The sequence below is a fragment of the Triturus cristatus genome, chromosome 8 (assembly GCF_964204655.1).
Source record: "Triturus cristatus chromosome 8, aTriCri1.1, whole genome shotgun sequence".
In the NCBI taxonomy this organism is placed as follows: domain Eukaryota; kingdom Metazoa; phylum Chordata; class Amphibia; order Caudata; family Salamandridae; genus Triturus; species Triturus cristatus.
In genome coordinates, this window is record NC_140591.1 from 1095107022 (window position 1) to 1095132050 (window position 25029).

The 25029-nt window shown below is 47.2% G+C and overlaps 1 protein-coding gene across 1 annotated transcript in view; it reads left to right on the forward strand.

The window, feature by feature from the left end:
• Nucleotides 1-25029, forward strand: part of RGPD4 (RANBP2 like and GRIP domain containing 4) — a 795990-nt gene that overhangs the window by 685697 nt on the left and 85264 nt on the right. The window contains exons 23-24 of the mRNA XM_085622637.1: nucleotides 15078-15268; nucleotides 24123-24333. Coding sequence (XP_085478763.1) covers nucleotides 15078-15268; nucleotides 24123-24333 — 402 coding nt within the window. The remainder of the gene's footprint in view (nucleotides 1-15077; nucleotides 15269-24122; nucleotides 24334-25029) is intronic.

Below are 25029 nucleotides of genomic sequence, written 5' to 3' on the forward strand. Positions count from 1 at the left end.
GGGCCAGAAATAACAATCGCGAGGCCCATTTGGAAGTAAGAACAAAAGATAATATAGAAACCATTACTTGTGTCACATCTTTTACACCAGAGTCCAATAACCTTAAGAAAGTGATAAAAAAACACTGGGGAATATTATCCGCAGGTACACTCATGATTTCCCCGCCACGTTTTGCTTTCAGAAGGACTAACAACCTGAAGGACACTTTGGTTCACACGAGACCCAAGAAACACATGACTTCTGCACACAACACCCTATGGAATCTTCCCCCTGTACAGGGCCATTACACCTGCGGAGGGTGCTCTTGCTGTGGACAAACCATTGTGGCTAAATCCATTCGCCTCACTGCCACTTTCGAACGGGTCTTAAAAAGACATACAAATTGCAATTCTACGAACTGTATTTATCTATTAATTTGCCCATGCGATCTCTATTACATAGGGATGACGACACGAGCAGTGAAAACACGCATCACTGAACACAAAAGCAACATTAGATGCGGCAAATCTAACACGAAACTTTACAGTCATTGCCTTGAATGTAAACATAGCCCTATAGATTTACATTGGATTGTCCTTGAAAGTGAGCCTGGGATGTCTCAACATTCTTTGTTCAGGCTAGAACAACGCTGGGTACACCGCCTTTCATTAGATAGACTTGGCCTCAATGATGACATACCCTGGGCTGCAATATCCAATTAACAGAACACCTCACCTGCAATAATGACGAGGTGGCAAGTTAGTGTTAGTACCACCTTATGGTCTTACTGATACTTAGTCCTTTATGTTTGCTAACATTTGCACCATTACATCAGGGCACCGTGATTAAGCCACTAGAGTATGGATGTATGATAAAATCATCGATTTCGCACTGCTTTATGTGCTTACTGAGCCAATTTCCCCATTCCCTTCTACCTTTCGCCTATACCCACACCACTCCATCATGGCGCCCGTATTGGGTTACCAAACTGATTAGACCTGAAATGAGCCACCGATAATAGGCATAATACTAGGCTTACATACTTGGGTGGGTTCAGACGCTATCTAATACTTCCTTGGCGAGCCTAATTCGACGCTATCTCGCTCGATTGGCTTCTAACTAATGCCATCTTTTTGAGTATATGTTACACATATTAAGAGACTACAACATGGCGCCCAAGATAAGCTTCTAGTTACATCAGGAATGACATACACGGTGCAAGTTTCAGTTGCCATGGACGTGATTTCATTACACGTGACCAGCTCCCAGCCAATTATCCACTGAATAAAATACAGCGCCACCGGCCGATCTTTCATCTTCCGGGTTCGGCGACGCGGGCAGGTTTACTAACCTCCAGGGGAACTATGACGTGTAAGTACGTTCCTGGCTTCTTCGATAACTTGTCTTTGTTCGTGTCTTTTACATTAGACATTTCTTGGCATTAGACACTTTAAGGTGCAACTGCACTTTCATTAAGGTATTGTCTAACTCCGGCACATACTTTAACCACCGTAATGGGGTGTTATACAGAAGACCTCTCTTACAGGATTCTGTACTGATGTAGAAATGCGATTATCACGGGTCCATGACATTGACCTTCTCACACCTGGGGTGCAGTTTCTTTAATGCGCTCACACCCCCTCTCCCGCACTGTGACATTCCACTAAGGATTGCTCTGACTCAATCGGGCGCACACATAGACAGACCTTGTTATTATCTCACTCACACTCCTGAATTCTTCTGTAATTTATCAGAATCTGATTGTGACGATTCAATTGGGACGTACACCTTTATGTCTTATCCTCTATTAGTTTCACTTGGTTGGCCACCTATGATACTATATCACTACAACACACTTGAGGTGTTACACGCTTGAGCAATATTTACAAGAGAGACAAAGGATGGAGATATTGCCCCCTTTTGACCTTCTAAACTCCAAGCTTGCATTTGCCTCTACTTCTTCTCTTTACATTATTGTCTCATAGGGAACGAATGTGTTTCTCCCCCTGTTGACGCGCCATGCACCTGATGATGAGGTTTTTATAATAAGAATTGGTGAGTCCACACTTAACCATGATTTGTTCATTACAACTGTTATAATGGCTGTTTTTCAACCAGAGCCTCGCTATGCCTCCTTTGTTAACCGATTTTATTTCTTGCCTTGATAAATCAACGTTGGTTGATTGGTCAATATCCAGATAGTAATCCAGTATAACCATAGTCTGGAATATATCAAATTGCAATACTGGTTAACTAAACTGGTGTTAATTTGTTGTTACAGATGCCAAGGGTGGTTCTCGATATATATTTTTTCATTTTTTCTCTTTCTCTTAGGTGACCCCTTTGAGTTATAAACAATACATAAGGTAGGGGTACCAATTAAGGGTTGACTATCAAACTATTTTCACCCTTTTTTCACACCACACTGTAGATAGTTTTTAGTACACATCACTTTAGTATTATAGGTCCTGACGAAGCGCCATGGGATCCTTCTGACCGACTGGGCGCGAAACATGTTGACCAGAAGAGTAGAGCGTAGCTAGCCACTCCTCCTTTTGTGAGCAAATATAGCTTTAACGCCACTCACCCTTTTTAACAAGGTGGTTGACTGAGCCAATAAAGTTACATTTCAGATTAACCAACCTTTTTTATCTATATACATCTACACTCCCGGGCCCTCACACGCATGCACCATACGGCAGGGAACAAAAGATCTCCGATAAAGAGCCCCTGTATGGGTGCCCGTCGGGTATTGCACCGCCGACCCGACGAGGAGCAAAACCCAGATGATGAAGCATGACACCTAGCTTGCTGGGTGTGTGAGGGTTTTAGTTCCACCCTTAAGGGATCCCCTTCCCTTGTGCACTTACATTCACTAGGTGAAAGTCTGCTATCGGAAAACTTTTTTCCCTTCGACTTTTCACTTTGTAGGAACTACACACCTCTTGTTGATATTGTCCCTAGTTTTCCACACCAGCGGTCAGTGTTATTCGTGGCTCCGTCCTCATGGTGTGAATAGTCGCGAAAAAAACCTGACCTCAGCGTGCTGGGGTGGCGCCTATACAGGCACCATGCACGTCGCTTCCGGCATGAACAACGCTATGTGGAGCCGAATTAGGCCACCCACCGGTGCATAGGGGTACTGCTCACGAAACATTTCCGGATCCAGTCTGACACCTGGGTATAATTTTTTTTTTTTTTCCAAAACCTTTATTTTGCAAATCAGTGACACAGCTATTCAGCCGACAACCCGGAGGTACGGCAGCTTTAGAAACACAACAGATATGAGTGCCCACATTTCACTGACAGGATATGCAAAGGTTCCATTTTAAATAAACACAAATCCAAACCAAAACACAAGCAAGGCGGTAATCACCATAAGCACCAAAAGGGTTCCCATCAGGGGGAGCGAGCCCCGTTTCGTCCAACAGACACAGATTTATAGTAAGGGAAAGGAGGGGAGTTCAGGGACTCAAGAGGACAAACACATTCAGCAAAGAGATCTAAGCCGGAAAAAGGGGGCTAAGGGGAGAGCTGCTCCTCGGGCGGGTCCGGGTCTGGGGGCAGGCATATGCCCCCTCTGTACTGGTTCCATCGCCCCCATACAGAGTGCCATTTCCGAGGGCGCCCTCGAGCACAATACACTGTCTTCTCCCTAAACATGCTCCAATCCATGTTCTCCATCCACGCTGTCAATGTAGGTGGCCTATCTGAGCCCCACAGACGTGCGATGTCGCGCTTGGCTACCATATTCCCTAGTGTCACCCATTGGGTCTGTGCCGCGTCGTGGTCAGTAGGACCCCAAACATTCAGGAGACAGCACCGCGCCTCAGGCTGCATGACGATGCCCGTCACCTCCCCCATCACCTCGTGTACTCGCCTCCAAAACTCCATGATCACACCACATTCCCAAATAATATGTAGAAAGGTGCCCACCATACCACAGCCTCTCTTACATAAGCCCTCCTCAGAGAAACCCATATGAACCAGCCTAGGCCCCGTCACGTATACCCTATGGAGTATTTTAAGCTGCACCAGCCGCAGGCGCGCGGGGATCGCGACCTCTTTGGGAGAAGAAACTGCATACTGCCAATCCTCGTCGTCCAGTTCAAGGCCATCCCTGATCCATTGGTCGCGCAACCCTAGAAGAAGATCTGCCCGAACATTAATAAGCTTCTTATAAATGAGCGAGATCGTACTCTCTGGCATATGGCCGTCCAGGATCCGGTCCTCCAACGGAGAGGACTCAGGCACCTTCTCACCTTCTACCAGGACTGACCGCAAGGCGTGGCACACTTGGATGTAGCGGAAGAACTCCGAGTTCCCTAGCTCATATTCCTTCTGCAGCTCCTCGAATGACTTTATCCTACCCTTAACCAAAAGGTCTCCAACCCTGGATATACCGATCAGGTCCCACTTCGCAAACCCTTTTGTATGCCAAAGCTTCCCAAGAATATCAGAGTCAAACAGAGGGGTGGCATGGGTAAGCTTACCCTTCCAGCCCAGTGAATCCGTCGCCACCTTCCATATACGCACGGCCACCCTGGTGGGCCCCGTAAGGGTTAAGTCGGACGACTTCGAGTACAAAGCTCTGTGGTAATTGCCCCCACGCAGCAACCAGCGGTCCATGGCGAAGCCAGGGCTCAGCGCCGGACCATACACACCATGGTTAATCGCGCTCAACTGGGTGGCCCAGTAATAACGTCGAATGTCTGGAAGCGCGATACCACCGTCGTACCACGGAAGCGTCAACTTAGCAATCGCTATGCGCGGACGCCCTTCCCACAATAGCGCGCGCTGGTGGCTTTCGACCTCACGGAAATAACTGGCCGGGACCAAGTCAAGGGTATTCTGCAGGGCATAGAGGAAACGGGGAAGGGACATCATTTTAAACAGGGCGGCACGGCCAAGGGGGGAAAGCGGCAACCGCCGCCAGCCCGCCACGTCCCGTCGCAGACGTGCCAAGGGAGGGAGCAAGTTCTTCTCATATCGTAAAATGGGGTCGGTGGAGATATAGATCCCCAAATATAAAAAGCCCTGCCGGGCTATCTGGATCGAGCAGTTGCGCGGGACAGGCGGGACATCCCCACACAAGACATACAAGTAGGACTTCCCCCAATTGATGACAAGACCAGAGTTCCTACCAAAGGAAGTCAAGACGTCACAAACCACTATCAGAGATTTCTTAGGCGAGGCGAGGTATAGCAGAATATCGTCGGCGTAGAGTGAAATACGGTCCTCGTGGTCAGGCGACCAGCGAAGCCCACGTATATCCGGGTGCCATCGTATCAACGCCGCCAACGGCTCAAGGGCAAGTGCGAACAACAACGGCGACAGGGGACAGCCCTGCCGGGTGGCTCTCCCGAGCTCGAACGGTGTTGACGCCCGCCCGTTCACCACGACGCTAGCAAGAGGCCCCTCATAGAGCAACCTCACCCAGCCTACAAATCCAGGCCCAAAGCCGAACTTAGCTAGCACAGCCCATAGGTATGCCCACTCCACCGTATCGAAGGCCATCGTGGCATCGAGGGACGCCACGATAGCCGGCTCTCGTATCGTGCCCGCCCTAGCAATCACTCCATGAAGGCGTCTAAGATTCAGTGCAGTGTTACGGTGCGGGATAAAGCCCGACTGATCCGGGTGGATCAAGTCGCCAAGCACCCGGACCAAGCGGTTAGCAAGGATCTTAGCAAGGATTTTCGGCTCGGCGTTGAGAAGTGATATCGGCCGATAGGAGCCACACTTGTCCCGGGGCTTACCGTCTTTGTGTATTACCACAATCGTCGCCAGCCGTTGATCGAGCGGAAGAAACCCATTCACCCGCGCCTCCACGTACATGGCGCGCAGGTGAGGAGCCAACTTATCAGGATGGAGCTTGTACAGCTCAATCGGCAGACCATTTGGGCCCGAAGCCTTACCGGAGCGCAACGCTCGGATAGCACACGCCACTTCATCTACCGTTATATCCCCATCGAGGTCATCCCTATCAATGGCAGGAAGGCAGGGCAGAGTGATGTCTCGCAGAAGGTCACACGAGTCCTCAGTGGGCCTGTCCGAGACCGAGGTGTATACCGTACGAAAATAGTCCGAGAAACACTGAACTATACCGTCGGGATCAGTGACAACCTCTCCCCCAGCCATCGACAACTCCGGCACCACACGATGAACACGCTCTTTTTTTATCCAACCACGCCAGCAATTTTCCGGCCTTATCACCAACATCGTACAAGCGACCCTGCTGCTCTCTATTGAGGGTCTTGGCAGCGTTAGTCACCAGGTCCCTATATTCCAATTGCTTCAAGCTCAAATTATGCAGTGTGGCCGGTGCAACATCCTCTCCCAAGGCCACTTCTAAAGCAGCAATCTCGCCCTCTACTTGTGTCACCTCAGCGTCTCTCCGCCGCTTGGCGGCCACTACCAAGGACAGGGCCTCCCCTCTCAATACCGTCTTAAAAGCTTCCCATAGGGACACCGCTGATTCAACCGAACCCTGATTTTCTTGAAAATAGTGGTCAACTGTCTTCAGCAACGCACTGCGCATCTTGGGGTCACGAAAATACCAGGGGTTAATGGGAGCCACCCTGCCCCCCCCCACCCGGCCACTATCAAGACGGGCCCACACCGGTGAGTAATCAGATATGCCCCGTGCCATGTGCCTAGCCTCAGACACCAAAGAGGCGTGGGCAGCCAGAGTGAGCAAGTAATCAATCCGAGAGAGACTCCCGTGGGCCCTGGAATGAAAGGTATATTGTCTCTGAGTGGGGTGTCGTAGCCTCCAACAATCTACCAGACCAAAAGTGTCTATAAAGTCGGGAAGCCACTTCTGAGCACCCCCGATGTCTCTGGGTGGGTGCCTATCGAGCGTTCCAGAGCCAACCGCATTGAAGTCACCTCCCACCACTAGCAACCCTTCGGGGAGTTCCAACAAGGCCCTGCCCAGATCAGCAAACGTGGAGGCCTGCAGGGCTGGAGGGACATAAACAGAAACCAATACCAACGTTCTACCCTCCCACCTCCCTGCCACAGCCACAAAGCGCCCCCTGTCGTCAGCAATGGTGGAGTCAACCTCAAATGGTAGGGAAGCTCTGACGAGTATGCCCGCACCCCTGGAGCCCGTGGAGAACCCAGAGTGAGCAATGAATTTGTAACCCTTTCTGTTAAGTGCATAACACATATTCCCTATAAGGTGGGTCTCCTGCAGGAGGACCACATCTGGCGAGGTCCGTTTCAAGAATTGCAGGACGATCCCCCGTTTAATACGATCCCCTAAGCCATTAACATTTCAGCTAATTATGTTTAAGCCCCTATCCCCCATCCCTGAACACAGAGACCCCCACCCCCCCAGAGAACCACGATCGGACAATACTGACAACCATTGCTACGCCTTGCAAGAAAAGAAAACAACTCCCAACAACAACCCCCACATCCCGAATCCCCCCCCCCCCTCCCTGCACCCCTGCGTCAGCTTACTAAGCCCCCCCAACTTGCAGTGTGCCTGTCGCCCCATCAAAAACAAATCTACGAAAAGGACCCCAAGGGAGGAAAGGGCTCCTATCTTCCCCCCGCCGCTCTCCCATTACTGCAGTAAGGTGCGAGTCACTGTCCGGAGCCGAGTCAGCCGACACCGGAGATATCACTTCTGGCCATCTCGATCTCCTTCCGCTCCATCCACACTGTCCCGGCCAGGCTGTCGCCGCGGGAGCGCATCCAACCAGTCCCCTGCCATGTCCGGTGATTCGAAGAAGAAAGTCCGATCGTCATAAACCATACGTAGCCTGGCTGGAAAAAGCATGGCATACTTCAGGTCCATCTCCCGAAGCCGCCGCTTTACCCCCAAAAAACTTTGCCTCTGTTTCTGCACCATCTGGGTGAAGTCAGGATAGAAGCTCATGGAGGCATTCTGAAAAGGCACCGGGCCTGTCACCCTCGATGCTTGCAGGATAGCGTCTCGATCTCGGAAATTAAAGATCCGGGCTACAATCGGCCGCGGGGGGGCTCCCACCTTAGGCCATCCGCCAGGCACTCGGTGAGCCCGCTCCACCGCAAAAAACCTGCCGAGGCCCTTAGGCGCAAGATGATTCACCACCAAGTCCTCGACAAGTAAATCCACGGAGTGCTCCTCTGAGGTTTCCGGGACCCCAATAAGGCGCACATTGTTGCGCCGGTCCCGACCTTCAAAGTCTTCAAGCCGGCGGGCGGAGAGGTCATTCGCGGTTCGTAACTTAAGAACCTCAGCCTGGAGTTCCGAGACATCGTCCGCAAGGCCAGTAGTCTTGAGGTCCAGGGACTTGACCCTCTCATTGGTTTTGCCCAGGTCCGCGCGAATCAAGTTGACATCCACCAAGATTGTGTCCACCTTGTGCGCCAGGGCCTCAAACTGTCGCCCGATCGATGTTTGCATCCCATCTATCGCCCCCTTGATATCCTGCAATGATAACTCCGAGGCTGGGGGCGAATCGGCCTTCTGTGCCTCCAGCGACTGTCCCGATCCACCAGGTGACCCTTTCTGCTGGGCATAACGATCCATATTATTGGATTGGATATAGCCTCCCCGCATGGTAGTCTTGGACTTCGACCTGTCTGCCTCCGATTTGGTCGACATCCCGAGCCGCAGGACGGGCAGTCGCAAATAGATGTCCCTCACTCAGCTAGAGGAAGCAGGGCAAACTTCGGACTTTAGCAGCCAGTCAGGATCGAGTGGAGGTCTTCCAGACAACAGCGGATCCGCATGGAGCGCTCCCAACCCAGCGCAAACAAAGAGGCGAGAAAGCGAAAGTGAAAGTGCAGCGGCATCAGTCCGTCAGTTCACACCTCCCGAGGCCGCTGTTGTTCAATTAGTGGCCGGGCATCCTGCCAACGCAAGCCCCTGGCATCCTTCGGAGGTAGGCCGCAGTCTTCCGCCATGCACAACTTCGGTCCCCGGTGGGCGATCTCGGCCCGGACAACGTCAATCGCCACAGCTGTGTCTCATCTGCAGGATTCCGTGCATGAAAACCAGGATTTAGGACAGGATGATTGCCGGAGGGCGCGAGGGTAGCGGGAGCTCAAGGCTCACGCGGCCATCTTGGTCAAGCGCTAGGCTCCTCCCCTGGGTATAATTTTAAGGTAAGATAGTCCCTACCAGATAAGACATTACCAAAGGTATGTAACGTATTTCATTATACATCTCTGCATGTACCATAAAAGCAATGTTCAGTTAGGATACCACCATTCTGACTCTAGGCAGAAACTTGTTTGAAAAACGTCTTAGAGGAACTCTTACTTGATCTGGTCCTCCTGCACCTCTAGTTTGCCTTGGACACTGTTGATCATAATGTGTTCTTTAACTGCTGTGTAACCTATTAGTATTCATAGTTTTGAGCAATTGCGTTAATCACATTGTTTGTTTTTAAATGGTTGACATCAGCACCATAGACTGTGGTCCCACACCGCTCTGCCCTCTCACTGATCATTTTCAACATCTACATAATCAAAGTGACTAGTATCTTGGAAGCCAGTAACATCTCCTTATATATCTATACAGAAGATATCTAACTTTCTGAAATAAACTCTACAATGGATGAAACCTAGATGGCTCAGCCTTGAATGGTTGGCCAACACAGATCTTGTTCTGGGTCCCAGTCGGTCCCTCAACCTTTCTCTCCTAATGTCCAAACTGTGGGTCCATCCCAAAAGGTCGACAGTGGACAAGCAACCTGAGACTGTTTTGCTGTCACTAAGGGCATCCTGGAACAGACTTGTGTATCGTATGAAATGGGAGAGATTTCATATTTCCAGTAATGATAAAAGGTTGCACCGTTTTATTCATACCCCACCAAGTCCTGCCCTGACTCCACCACCTATCAGAAACTTACCTTAAATATACACTGCAGATGTCCATTTAGTCTTTCATCAGAACATAATTAAATCTTTGAATAAATATTTTACTATCCTTCAGCTGCACAGAAAAGTCTCTTTGTGCACTAGATGGCAAAGGGTGGACAGAGAAGGGGTTCACAATTACCTGCAGAGAATCATGGAATTCTTTTTAATAACCTAATTGTTTTCACCATTAGATCTGGGACCAACATTTGTGTGAATATCCAAGCATGGTATTTCCTGATTCATTTCTTCTTCCATTTCCTTTTGCCTTAACAAATTGACAGAAGACTAGTCTGGAAGCTTACAGAAAATTGCACCACAGGGATTGCTGCAACCACACTTTGCTAGGCTGGAGTCCCAGTATTTGTACATTTGAAAAACTACCATGTGTTGTTTTCTACACATGGACACCAAGTAGTATTGCTTAGACATTCAGTCCAAAGCAAGAATTGAGAAGAAGGCTGAGCCATTAATTTGTTTAGGAAAGGTGAGCCTTACTCTAACTTTGCAGGATTGGTACTTTTGTTTCAACTGAAGGCTTTTTTATTTAAAGCTGTGGTATAAGTATATTTATAACTCGAGGAACTGGTGATCAGTGCCATTTCTGAAGAGATGATGGAAACAAGTTTCCAACCTGGTGTCACATGTACACTTTAAATTGTGGCATTTTCAGTAAACATCCCAAAGTGGTCTGTAGTTCCTTCTTGAATAGTCAGTTCACTGTACTCATCATGGATAACGCAAGTTATAGCTTTTTCACCTTTATAAATAATATCCTTTATAATGGACATGAGTTATATGTTGCCTCATCAACTAACTGTTCAGGCTTCTTCAAGCATATATTCCCACATGTGAGACTCCTGTTGAGGCCCTTCCAAATTTACCTCTGGACTTTGACAACATTAAGAACAGTGCAGAATTAATCTCATAATTGACCCTATTGGGTAATTGTTTTTTTCTTTCTGACTCCATTTTGCCTCTTCAGAGTTGTGATGCAAGAGAACAGGGTGCCCATTCCTCTTTTAACTGCTTATGACTAAATCGGGATGTTCTTCTTTACATCAACATTCTACAGCTCAAAGTAATGATCTAAGACCCATTATTCCAGTGCTCATTGGGACCTTGTCAGGAGGAAGCCTGACTTACTGCCCTCTACCATACTGCGAAGAATGTTTGCACTTGCCCCCTTACCATCTTTCTGATTGTGGACCGCATAGCAAGGGAATAGAATGTACAAGCGGACTACCCAAGCTGACAGTTTCATTAACCATAAATGAGAGAAGGTTCCATCATGTTATTCTCAATATTTAAGACCAGGGGAGAAATTCTGGTTGATTTATCTGGTCTGTCTGGTCAGCAGCAGACTCAAATATGGCAATGCATTCTACTCCGGCATCACCCAGAAACTTCTCAGTTAACTACAGAACATTAAAAATGCCGCAGTCAGACTGGTCCTCGACATACCCCCCGCACCCACATCCCCGAACACATTAGAGAACCCAACTGGCTCCCAGTCAACAAAAGAATCCCTTTCAAGCTCCTCACACATGCCTACAAACCTCTCCAGGACGCAGGAAGCCTAGCATATCTGAACTATCCCCTCTCATTCCACGTACTCGTCAGTTACCTCCGTGCCCCCCAACTGGCCCTGGCCACCGTCCTGCGGATCCACAGGACTAGAACCAGAGGAAGATCATTCTCCAAACTCGCCGGCAAGACCTGGAATACCCTGCCTCTCCACCTCGGCCAGTCCCCGCCGCTGACGATCAGGAATGATTTCAAGACCTGGCTCTTCAACTGAAACCCAGCGCCTATACGGAATGAGCAGCAGTGTTGGGGTGCTATCCGCTGCCTTGGCTCGATCTTAGAACAATGGCAAATGGCTTAGGTTCTGATACTGATTCTGGACATGAGAATTATTTTTCTTACCTACGATGTAAAGGGTGGAATGTTCTTCTCTAATTTCTCCCGCCCCCACCACCTGGGTTAAAGATCCTGACATTAGGACCCCTGACATTAGGACCCCTGACTGCAAGGAGACCCTCCTGGTGTCACAGCTCAGGTTCACGCAGCTTTATTACCCTTTGATTTTTAATCCTCTGCCCCCTTTTTTACCACCTTAAAGTTATGCATAGGACATGTTAATCAGTTTGTTCTTAAAAACTTTCGATTGTCACAGTAATGATAACAATGTCCTTCCTACATTTCTACTCTTCTTTTTCTTGCTAGAGGAAACCGGTCACAATTTGGTTTTTTGACAAGCTTTGATGTTCTGTTACTCAAACTCTTCATATTTTTTTTTCCTTCCCCATCTGTTATCTGTTGACATAAAAAACTGACATCTACTTCCAAAACTACTATTGCAAGTAGGACAGTCTCCTGCATTTTGCACTGCTACTTCTAATTGTTAATACCCAAGAGGATTTCTGCAGTTTCTCCCAAAGACGTATTGATGTTCTTGTCATAGGATTCACTAGAGACCTCTGTAGGGCATCTCCCCTTGTTTTCTGCAGGCGTTGTTCACTTAACGTATTCTAGAAGCAGTGTCCATTTTTCTCCCAGAGGTTTTCAGGAATATTCTGAATGGTCTTGTGCTTTTTCGTCTCTTTCTAGTTCAGGATAGGAGAGACCTGCAACATGGCAATAGCAAAGATACATCTGCGACTACTCAAGGACTCGTTTCCCTAGTTTCTAATGTTATATTAAACTTCTATTTAATTTCTAAAGCACACTACCACCTGTTTGATCACCCTAGAGCTGGTGAAACAAACTCATTTAAACCATTCTAGTCTAGAGTAAAGCCTGAAAATAAGATCGTTTTTAGTGCATTAGAAAAAGAGAGGTGCCAAAGATTTAATAGAAGAGGGCAAAGTATTCCACAGATTCCTTGCAGAAATGAATGTTCTCCTTTGGAAATGTTCCTGGTATCTAAAGATTGAAATGGTCAAACAGGGTTGCATTTCTGGGTCTTGGAACACTTTCAGAGTGAATTGGTGACAGTTCACAATGGACTGTATCTGAAGCCATTGCAATCCCTGCACAACTGTTGTACCTTAAGCATATAATCGCTGTAAGTTCCTGATCGCGGCTGTTGAAATGCCTTCAGCCCATACTGAAAAGCAGCGGTGAAAGCACTGAGTCAGAAGTGATTCTATAGGCCGGGTCTCAGAAGATGATTAGTAAGGTAGTAGTGTCATTGATTAGGAACAGGTAGATAAGAGAAACTTTTACCAGGACTGAGCTGTGTCCTTGATGTCAGCCAAAGCAAAGTGCGCTAGCAGGATTATGTAGTGAGCAGATGTGCAGCCACAGGCAGGTATAAAGATATCAAGACAACAGCACCACTTTTATCCTATTCCATTTAGAAATCTTTAACAGCCCATAAAGAATAGCTTCCATCCCCATTTCAGTGTGAAGTTATTGACACTTCTGATTGTGACAAATTTGATAGACGTTGCACAGAATTTGAAGTAGTTACTGGCTAATGTTGTGGGCTGCAGATTCTTTCATAACCTTTTACCAATACTCATCCTCTGAACCATCACTGGCCTGGTCTTTCAGGAATTAGGTGAAACATTGTTTTGTGCATTTGTGTAATATGCTTAAGTGTTGCTAAAATGAAACCTCTCTGGATGTAAAGCAGTTAGGTCTCCCCACCCAGAGACGGGTGTGCCACAATTTGCTGATAAGTAAAAACCTAGGAGTACATTATTCACCATAAAGGTCACAATGTTACCTATTATACAACATGATAATGTCTTTTGTATCTGCCTGTATTTCACAATAGGAAAGAAGTCTTATGTCGGAACTTGTGGTACAGGTGGTACAATGTATGTGTTGTGTAGTTCTTGTGGGTGAACCTGTGTGCAAGCTTGTGCCTTGAAGGTTGTTTGCATGGGTTGGTTTTTTGGTTGGTGGGCGAGTGAGTGGGAATTTGTCGGTCTCTGTATAGAGCCTCAGACTGCACCACAATAATCTAACTGGGCCTTCACCTGGCACGTTAAGTCCACAAACTATACACAACGTAGGAACAAAAGCTCACCCCTAGGTGACCGTGCCATGCCCAGGAGGTTTTAATTACCCGCAGGATTGCATACACAGCAAGAGGTCCAGCATAGACTATCTCCTTAGCTAAAGGAAAAATCAAATGTTTACAATAACATGATTGCAGATTTCTGGAATAACTGCATATTTGAAATGCAGTGCAATTAGTAATTGTCACCCCATACATTAGGACCTTTATAGCTACTGACTCAGAGGTATTAGGCTGTGTGCCACAAGCTTTTCTGCTCCTCATAGGTACTGGGGGACATCTAGCCTCCCCCTAGCCCCCCACACACCCCGTGTTCTCTCCCCTTTCCCAGTGAGTCTTAAGCGGCTCTCACAATTACACTATGTAACATACGAGTGGAGTTGGGTGAGTTAGCATCACACATTAAGCGCCCATGACCCTAACATGTTTACCAGCAAACCCCAAGTGAATCCAAAGTGGGAGTAAGTTTAGCAGCACGCGTGTACATCCTGCACAAATCCATGTTCCAACCCAAACGGAAACGACTATGTAATGGAAGGGCCAGTGAAAAGGTGCCGATAAAGGGTAATGGAAGGCTCTGTAGCCCAAAAACATTAGCCAGCAGCTATTACAAACTGTATAAATGCGCACATCTTTGTCACTATAAGAAGTTTCAACACTTGCACCCTGGAATAGAGAGAGAATCTATCCTCTTAATGGTAGTTAATGATGTCTGGCTGAAACAAGATAACAGCTTTTTTGGGGCCTTTCTATAACCAGGTAGTGGAAGGCAGCTGGATGTAAGAGTAAGTAACTGCTACTCAGCAGTACTAACTCTCACCGCCATCCACAATCATGTGGTTTCTTCTATTACCCCTGGAAGATATAGTTTGTAGTGATTCTGGCCCATTTTCATCATTTTAACCCCTGAGAGGGAAAACAAATGTAAGGTGTACAGAAACTGTGCACCAAGCTTTTTAATCTGCCAATTAAAGTCTTCTGCCCCAGACACAAGGTGGTGAAACTTTCCGATAAGATAACTGATAGAGGGAGCCTATGGACTCATAGTTTAGAAGTGATTGCTTGTGTGTTTGGTTTCCTTTTTGATTCCACGTACAATTTAAATATATGGAGGTGTTTAACGGTTGTGTTTTGTGTGACTCCTGAAAGAAGACTGGTCATTGTAGTGTGACATTTTGGCTTAACTTGTGTATTGCTTTTCCAGGCACTGCAAGTACTGAATCACAAGAGTGTGTCTTGGTTTGGGAAAAGCGACCAACCCCTGAAGAGAAGGCAAAAGCTGAAAGCCTTAAGCTACCACCTACATTTTTCTGTGGCATAAGTAGTGATACTGATGAGGACAAGGACCCTCAAGAAGACTTTGACACTGAAGTGAGAAAAATTAAAGGATCTGATGTAAGAGGAGTGATTTGTTTTTTTTTACCTTCGAAAATACCATATGTGCACAGCATGTTTTGCTTTATCAGTCACATGTTCAGAGACCCAAGTTATAAACTGTACGTACACTGCAGTTTCATAGAGCTAAATAACGATGCAGAGCAACTGTCTACTCATATTATTAATTGAATGAATGTGTTTTTTGAGTATCCTAAAGTGGCACAGGGAATAATCACAGTACAGACTTCTTTATTGAGAAATCCACTGTTTAGCAATTGATATAGAAATGATCTGTTTCCAAAGGTAACTGGTCTAGCTGTGGGGGTAGTCATCAGGAACAGCTGAGTAGACTTTTAAGATCTCGAGGGTTTGTGGAAAATACATTTGAAGGCCAAAAGTCAAGAAAGCCCTGTTGGATGACTCTGAACAATGGACATTGCCTTAAAAATGACCCTATTATGTACAGGCAACCAGTACAGATGTCTTTAAATGGGAGGATTTGATCTCTCTTTGGGATGTCACTAAATGAGCAGCTTTGTTGTGGATCAGCTGTAGTCATTTCTAAAATTTTCAGGGGAAGCGAGATAAATGGGATTGCTGAAGCCCAATTGGGTGTAAACCAGGGTGTTCATCACAGGAATGTGAAATTATTATTCCTTGAAAGGGAAGATAGAATGCACAATCTTCATTTGAGAGAAACATGAACTAACTACCTTTCTTCCTGAGTACCCAGAACAAGGTTAGGGTCAAGGCAGATGTCCATTTTACAGGGGGGTGAAGCAAGAGTATAGGAAGAGCATATAAGAGGATCAGTCTAAGTCTTCTGGAAGCACCGAGCCTTGAGGTGATCAGAATCTCAGTTTTAGTACAGTTTAATTTCTTGCAGTTTTCTGACATTCACCAGTAGATTATGAATTTTCTTTCTAGCAGAATGGAAGAGTTCTCTGTGGTGCTTGATAACCCACTGATCAGATGTGTGTTGTCATTGTAAATATAAAAAACATCTCTAATTATGGCTAGAGGACTCGTGTAGATGATGAATAAAAGGGCAGATGTAGAGATCACTGAGGCACACTGCATTTGAGAGCTTTGGATTTAGATCTGAAAGGAGGTAATGCCACTGACTGATATTGTTTTATCAAGAATGAGATTAGCTAGCTGAGCACAGACCCTTTGTTTTCTGCTTTAATAAGTCTGTGTTGCAGCAAGGGCAAGGTCTTCATACAAAAAGCTGGAGCCCCTCAAATGGGATGCAAGTTCACGTTAGGTTTTGGGTTACAGCACTAATAGGTAGGTCCTTTCCTGGGTCTTTTCTCCCTCCAGCTTTCCTGATCTCCTAGCTTTCACTGCAAACTTACATTATCCACTCTCAGCATTCCAGACTTCAGCTTGGACATATAGGGCATGTTGACACATAGGATACTACACGACTCCCTTCCTCCAAAACAACCAAATAAAGAACCGGACTATCATTCGCTATCACTCAGTCTCCAAAATGTCTAGCTTACACATCCACCCAACTGCTACATGTTAAATTATCCAGTGCCCATGCAGACACTTAACAAATATCAGTCACAGAGACTCTGCAATAGATCTTGACTTGAGGCTTCAACCCACCCCTCATATCAAACAAAGAAACAAGACAATAACTAAGTTGGACATAGTGTAGGACGTTCAGTCCCTTGGTAGCCAGGGCACGGATCCCACCAGCTTCCTTTGGCAAAGGGTTTTCCTGACATCCCTAGGTCTATTAATTCAAGACACAAAACAAAAACAAAGTTTAACCATACATCACTTCAACTCAAAATTCCCTTGACCACACTAACACAAAACCAGTCATCACAACTACACTCCTACAGTGTCCTCAGACATCCACCTCACATTACCACACCTCACAGCAAATCAAACTGTAACACCTTTACCTTCTTTTATAAGCAACACAAACATCCCCACAAGATCAACACATTGCACCACACGCACACAAAAATGCAGATCAGCCCCTAAACATACCTTACACTTTAGCTGGCCAAACCAACATGACCAAGTGCCAGCCCAAAGAAAGCCTTAATCCACACCTTCTGGAATTTGCACCAGAAAAATTTGGGGCATTTTACATAATACATTAATCAAACATTAGAGCAGTCCAGTAATACAACCATTGATACTGGACCATGTCAGCAGCTAAAGAAGTACTCTCCTTTAACACACTAGAGCTACATCAAACACTACTATTAAAGCACAACATCGACCGGCTCCATTAACGCAAATTGAATAAAATGCACCACAAGACAACCACAACCATACTCTACCTTCTGAAAAATCTTTCCATGTCTGGAGAAATACAACTGGTATCAGAGCAAATACAGGCAAAACTTGTGCTCAGTAATAGGATAATAATCATCTAGCTTTAATCCTGCCATCAAACGAGTGTGAGATTGTTTATTAACAGATGTTGTGCCACATTCAAATATTACACTTTGATATTGGATTACTTCATCATGGTTGCAATCTCTGTTATATTGGAGTTTTGCTACCTGAGGTCTTTTACACTGGTGCTGATTGTAACTTCTGGTAACAGTCTCTAATTTAGAGGTCATAACACTTTAACAAAGGGTAGTCTCCCTCCCTCCCCTTCTCCTCCCTCTCCCTCCCTCCAGCCAGACACAGGGATATCCCTCTTTGCCAGTAATAGAGCTAGGTCTATGCATTTTCAACTACCCTTTGTTAGAGTGCAACGTGAAACCTAGTAAAAATATTTCAACTTTCTTTATTCCAGTCCTCCCCATCTTCCATAAGTATGTCAGGTGGCGTTTCCCATATTCTGCTGTGGCAGGGCACTGGTTGAGGTATTTTGTCACTGGTGCCCTGGGGACTTTTTGTCACTGGTGCCCTGGGGGTCTGCCATACTATGGCTGTGCAAACTGGGCATAGTACACCCTTTGGCACTTGACTCTCAGGGGATTAGGGGAGTTGAGGTGAGGTGTTGTGTTGTGGGGACAGGAGCCACTGCCCAAATTGAGGGATGCACTTTTGGTGACATTCACCACACAATACCACTCACAATTTTATTGCTAACATGATCACTCACAAGGGACATATGGCTACATATGTCCATTGGAATACTTGAGCTGATTCTTGAAATGTTGGAACAAAAGGATGATAGTTTTACATAAATTCTTAAGAACATTTAAGAGTATCATATTTAAAAGATGCCAAATCATACCCCGAAAAGGCTGTTCAAATGAAATTGGTAATCAGTAAGAATAAGATCCTTTTAACAGAACACTCTGGTTTGGAATCAGCAAAGCATTCTTCTCTTGTGCAGAATGGAAGGAGTGTTAGTGGGAAGACAGTAGTATAAGGAGGGCTAACAACAAAGATTTGAAAATAGAGTAGTTGATAGTATGTCCTTGTTGCAAGATTCCTTTTGCAACCTAATCTGTACATTTGGGAGGAACTAAAGAAATCAATTACCATGGAATTAAGTGAGACTTTGTTGCATTTATTGTTACAACAAACAATTGATGGACGGAATGCTGACAATGCAGACATTCTCCCCCAGTCAAGAGATCTGGGTTAAATCCATCGTTCTTTTGCCCACTACACCACCCCAGTTTAGACATGGCCATATGCAAATCAGTCTTGACCCTGTGCCTCATGGGAACAGTCCAGCCCGAACTGCCAAGCCATGTCTTCCCTGGACCGGAATCAAGCATCCTAGGACTGGTTTCTGGCTATCAGCCGTCATCAGCCAGGATAGCTTGACTCCAGTGGCGTAGTGAGCACGGGTCCCACGTCTGGGAATACCCATCCCACTTAGGGCGAAAAGCGTTACAACAAACAATTGATGGACGGAATGCTGACAATGCAGACATTCTCCCCCAGTCAAGAGATCTGGGTTAAATCCATCGTTCTTTTGTAAGTGGTTCCTCTGGCCTGTTTTCAGGCCCTTTTTCGATACTTCGCGTCTGGAACAGTGTGCGATGCCTTCGGGTTTTAAAACTTGTACTTCGCTGCAAATGTCTGCGACAGACCCACATCTTAGCTGTATGTGGTGACCTGCCAACACCTCAAGCCGAAGTCCCGGTGGGAGCGCCGGATGAAACTTCTTTCGGCACGGCTGTTCCGGTCAGAGTCGTCTCGTCCCCCGGCCTCAACGCCGGCGGGCCCCTCTACTTTTCAGTTCCGCTGTCGATTGCCCTCTGGGGCCCGGGGCCGTAGTTCGCCACTCATTGGTATGTTGCGGCGCATGTCGCCGAGGTCCTCGACCTCACTTTCATCTGTTGTCGGGGGCACTGGTTCCGGGAACATTCCGGACGTGTGCCCCCGGCAGTCGCCCCCCCTCTATCCGCCCTATCCGGGTGCGGGAGCGACTCTGACCGAAATGGAGGCCTATGCTGCGGCTCTGAAGGCCTCCCTTGGGTCCTCTCCCGTCCCTGGGACGTCCTCGGGGCCTCCGCTACTTGCAGGGTCCCCGACTGACTCGCCGGTGGGTCTGCCCCCGGCGCTCAATGAGCCCTTGCTCTCCTGGGACGTCGGAGATGTGGTGTCATTAGGGCGCGGCTCGGCTGGGTCCCCCTCTATGATCCATATGGTTTCGTCGGGGTGCGGCCCAGCTGGGTCCCCCTCTATGACCCATAGCACCCCTGCCACGCCGCATAGTCCCGTGGGGCTCCCTGTGGCGTCGCAGGTGGTTGCTGGTGCTCAGAGCCTTGCTTCGAGGACACCTCGGCCTTCTGGGCAGGCGGCCGCCTATTCGGAGCCGGGGCCGGCGCTGTTCCGGCGCCGTAAACTCGCCTCTCCGGCTCCACCTCCGCTCCTTTCTTCGGAGTCGGAGGCTGTTGTGGTAGAGGCTGAGTCGGCGCCTGCGGCTGGCATCCCCGGAACCGGCACCATCTCCTTCTTCGGAAGGGGAACTTGTTGTAGATTCGGCGCCGGACGGGGCCGACTCGATGCCAGACGCAGTCGAGTCGGTGCAGGCTGGGGCTCGATCGGCGCCAAATAAACTTGTTTTGGCGCCACATCGATGCTGGGTTGTTGACTCATCTCCGGGAGCGTCTGAACAGGTTTGGCGTCACCCTCACGCCCGGCGACGCCGGATGTATTGTTGCCCGTGCCCCCCTTAGAATATGTGGACCCGGCAGGATCCCCACCTCCTCAGGAGCCCCCGGGCCCGGCAGGCTCCTCGCCTCCTCAGGAGCCCCATCAGGACCCCCATTCATCAGTGGGGCTCCCCTCAGTTGGGCATTGGTCGCACCCTCAGTGTCTTGGGAGGGTTAGCTTACAGCCCTCACCTATGGATGAGCTGCTGTCCCCTCCACGGAGGGCAACCAAGGCTGGAGTGACTTTTCTGAGAGTAGTCTCCTTGGCCACTCGGATTTTGAACATGCAACCCTCTTCAGCGCCCTTGTCTGAGGACCCTCTACTTGATGTCCTTCACCGTGGGTCAGGGAATGTGGAGCTGCTTCTGCCCTTGGAAGCGTCTCTTTATGATGCCCTTTTGGGTACCTGGTTCGGCCGGCTTCCGGTGAAGCGGTGGCTCATTCTGTCTTGCACCGTCCTGCTCCGCATGATCCAGTTTGCTTATTTGTGCATCCTGACGTGCAGGGGTTTGTTTTGCAAACTGCCTTCCCTTCCTTGCCCCGGCTAATGCCGCCTCCCTCCCGGGAGTCCAGATGGCTTGAGTCATGTGGTCAGAACATCTTTGCTTCCACTAGTGCTGCCCTACGGTCCCTAAATACAGTGTGTGTCCTGGCTCAGGCTACCTCTGCCCTGTGGGACTCTGCAGAGTTGCGGGATAGCGTCTTTCCGGAGAGTATCTGGGAGCGACTTGTTGATTTACCCTTTGATGGGGTTTTGTTGTTTGAAGCTCACGCCGATTCGGTTGTTCAGCGCCTCCTTGCGGGCTTTCGCCCTCCCCCTTAGGCCTCTATTCTTCAGGCGTTTGTTTTGGAGTCGTCCCTTTTCATTTAGCATCCCTTAGATGCGTTATGTGTTTTAGGCTGGCAGTAATCCTCAAATCTTCTTTTCGCATGGTCGGGGGTAGTTACCCTTTTATTTAGCATCCTTTGGATGCATTATGCGTTTTGAGCTGGCAGTTAGCCTTCTGTGGCAGTGTTCCACAGATTGTTGTACCTGGTCGGACTGTGGTTTTCCCTAAGAGGTGTTCCCCGTGTTGGGGTGTGCATACTCCGTGTGGGGTACTTGTATGCTATTATATAGCTCTGCTTTATGTCAACTGGGCCTAAAAGATCTCTTGGGATCTAGGTGTCATCTGGTGCTTTTATCTGCCGTTGTACGGTGCTCAATGTTGTGCCTTGGCGCCCCTTCTATATGTCATGGGTCAGCTTGCTTTTTGTCCTCATTCTCCTCCTTGGGAGGTTTTTACAGTGTTTATCATGCTTTCAATGCGGATACCGTCTGCCATTAATGCACTAGGTGTGTTCTTGTGCATCCATGTTGCATAGTCGTGGCCCGTTTACCAGTCTTTGCTATATATATTAATATTATGTACATATACAGGTTCCATGGGTACTCTTCGTCTTTACCTCTCTTCGAGGCTGCAAGGTCTGGTTCAATGTCTCCCTGAGTCGGGGCGCTTTTCAGTGATACATGCGGATTGCCAAGGAGGTCCCCTTTTTGTGTTCCACTTACTGGAGTGGTTCCCCGGTTTTGCACTGCTCCCTTCTTGGTGTTCCGGTACTGAATGTTCTCTCTTTTTCTGCCCAGGGTTACTTTCCTTCCAGTTGGAGGGTGTGGTCTAGAATTCTGTGATTCTTCCTCCGTTTCTACGCCTTGGTACTTTGGTGCCTCTGCTTCCCCTTCCTTAGGATGTGCCTCCTTCATTAGGTATCACCCTATATTATGTTATATTAGCTGGGCATGCGGGACGGCTCTTCTGATGTCAGTCGTCCTAGGTCTACACCCTGCATATCTGTATTTCGTGTGTTGGTTCTCACCTTAGTCTTCACTCTGCCTGGTCGGGCAGACTTATGCTTCTTTTAGCTACGCCACCTTGTGGTCTCTGTGGTTGTTTGCTCTGTGCATGTTTCTGTGGGGGCCCGCATCAGTGTGCCTTAGATTGTTACAGTTCCCCCTGTTCCCCCTTTGGGACTGGGTGTGCACTTGGCGTGGTTTTTTTTTCCGCCTGCGCTTCTAAAAGCATTGCTCAGTAATAACTCTTGAGCTTTGGTTCTTGGCTGTAGCCTCTCCGGCCTTCCTTCCGAGAACTAGCCTGGTAGGCTCTGATTGCATCTCTTCATGTTTCTTCTCAACCTTTGGTAGGTGTTCACATGGCATGCCATTAAGCTGAGAGTGGCCCTTTTTTCCGCTCTCTCTTTCTTTTATTCTGGTATATGGCTGGTGCCGTTTCTACCTCTCATGCTTGTTCAGCTCTGGTGTAGTGCCATTCTGGCACTTCTGGGGATGTGTGCATCTTGTTATTTCTTGCTCTTCCGAGCTAGTTGGGTTGCTGTCTGGCTGTTCCGCCACAGCCTCCCTGATTGTCCGTCACTCTGTTGCCGGCTCAAGTGCTTGGCACTTTTTGTTGTTCTGTCGCAGACCCACCTCCCCCTTGGGGTATGGCTATGGTATCTATTCTAAGTTAAGGAATCTGCGGCTAGATGTCTCTATCAGATCTACGAGTTACTTACCTTCGGTAATGATGTATCTGGTAGAGACGTTGTCTAGCCGCCGATTCCTTAACGCCCACCCAGCCTCCCCGTTCTGCGATAACCTTACCAAGTGGGGTTCTCCACTGGCCTCTTTCAGTTACCATGGGTTTTTCTCTCACGGGTGCTCACATTGCTGAGTCCCTTTGAGGATTGCCATATACAGCTGACTCTCTCCAAAGGGTTTCTTCCTGTAAAAGGGTGCCTTTTGATTGCTATATACAGCTGACTCTCTCCAAAGGGTTTCTTCCTGTAAAATGGTGCCTTTTGATTCACCTTCACCAGGAGATTCATCTTCTTTTTCTTTTCTTCTCCTGCTGCTTTCCCTCCCTTCCGCCTTTTTTGTTGGCTCAGGGTTCTGGTCTCCTCTACAGTCGTCCTTTGGGGATCTGTTGACCTCTGTTTCAGACCTCCATTTCTATAAGGACAGTGCCAGTCTTTTCTACCTTCCTGCAGTGCACTGTTCTCTCTGTGCTTCGTTCTTGCTGGCCGACACAGTTCCATATGGTAACGACAGTCTATTTCTGTCTGTTGAGATATCCTTCCCTTGTTGCACTTGGGGAAGGGTCTTCGCTTTGCTTGTGGGGCTATTTCTCACAGCTTTATTTTCTTATATGTGGGCAGTGTCTACTTCTGTCTTTTACGATGGTGTCTTGCACCACCTTCCTTCTTTACTCATGGATTTTCATTCCTCGCACACTGTTCCCATACTTTCACAGTTTTTTGTTGGTGGCTAAGCGTTGTGCCGCGGAAAAGTTTCTCCAAAGAAAACTGACGTCAGCGCGTCGGGAGGGACTTATATGACCTCGCTGATGTCACCTACGTGGATGACGTCGGGCGGGGTCGTGTGGCGCCGTCCCCCAGCGCGCAGAGGTGGTGCTGCAAAAAAAATTCCGGATCCAGTCTGACGCCTGTGGATATTCTAAGTTAAGGAATCTGCGACTAGACAACGTCTCTACCAGATACATCGTTACCGAAGGTAAGTAACTCGTACTTCACACTTGTTTTTTAATTTTGTTTGGAGACCAGTTATTCCACTGGAAAATCTTGTAGCTCCAATTGTTTTCCCCATCGTTTGACTCAATATTGCATGTTTTCCTCTGTTTTGACTACTTGTAAAACTGTTTTAAAATGATGCATTGTAAATAACTGATTCTGCCAAATGAGAGAAATACATTCTACATTGAACTTTTTACCATCAGAAATCCCCAAATGAAGAAGTCAGCAGCTCAGCTGATGTAGTAAGCTCAAATGAAGGTGAAGCACTTGTCCTCCCAAGTGTTAAGTCAGAAATAGAACCAGATTCTACCTCTGACTGCTCACAGAAGGTTCAATCTTCCTCCGAGACGGATGACCAACCTGTCGATTTATCAACTAAAACCGAACACCCAACTCCTGATTCCACTAGTCAAGGTATCTGTTTTTGTTCTTTTTCTTGAAGTTGCAGCTGCATTTACATTATAGCATTGCATTGTGAAACATGCATATTTAATTAATTCAGTTTTAACAAATCATATGATAAAACACAGTATTTGCATAGATATATTTACAAACATATAATTGTTTCTTTATTCTTATCAAAATTGCCGCACAAAAAGATGAAATAGTGTTGTACTATTAACCGGACGTAAATGAACACAGGAAAGCTACAAAGGGAGCTAAATTACTGAGCCTAGAGATTCCGACTACCAGTACTGAAAATAGGAGGAAAAAATAGAATTACAGTATTCTAAAAAGTATGTTTTGCTACCATATGGTAGATTCTTGTTCCCCTAAATTGCATATCATTAGAAGAAGGAAAAGGCAGGGCTTATATAAATGCATGTAATAAGTTTGTAAAATACATTTCGAGACATTTTGTTTTAACCACAGATCATTCTTACAATTTAGCCTAATTCATAGAAATTACCCCCTGGCTGTTTTGATGGCCCTCCCTGCTAACGGAAACTGGAAAAAGTTGTTAATTGTGGTGTCCGCCAAGTTCAGTATGATACTACTCTGTTTACAGGATCAGGTTTGATAACTGTTGTTGAATGTAGATCAGTTGTGTGGTACAAGCTGTGTTAAAGAAATCCTTTGGAAAGTTCGCTGGCCATTAGCGTTGATGGA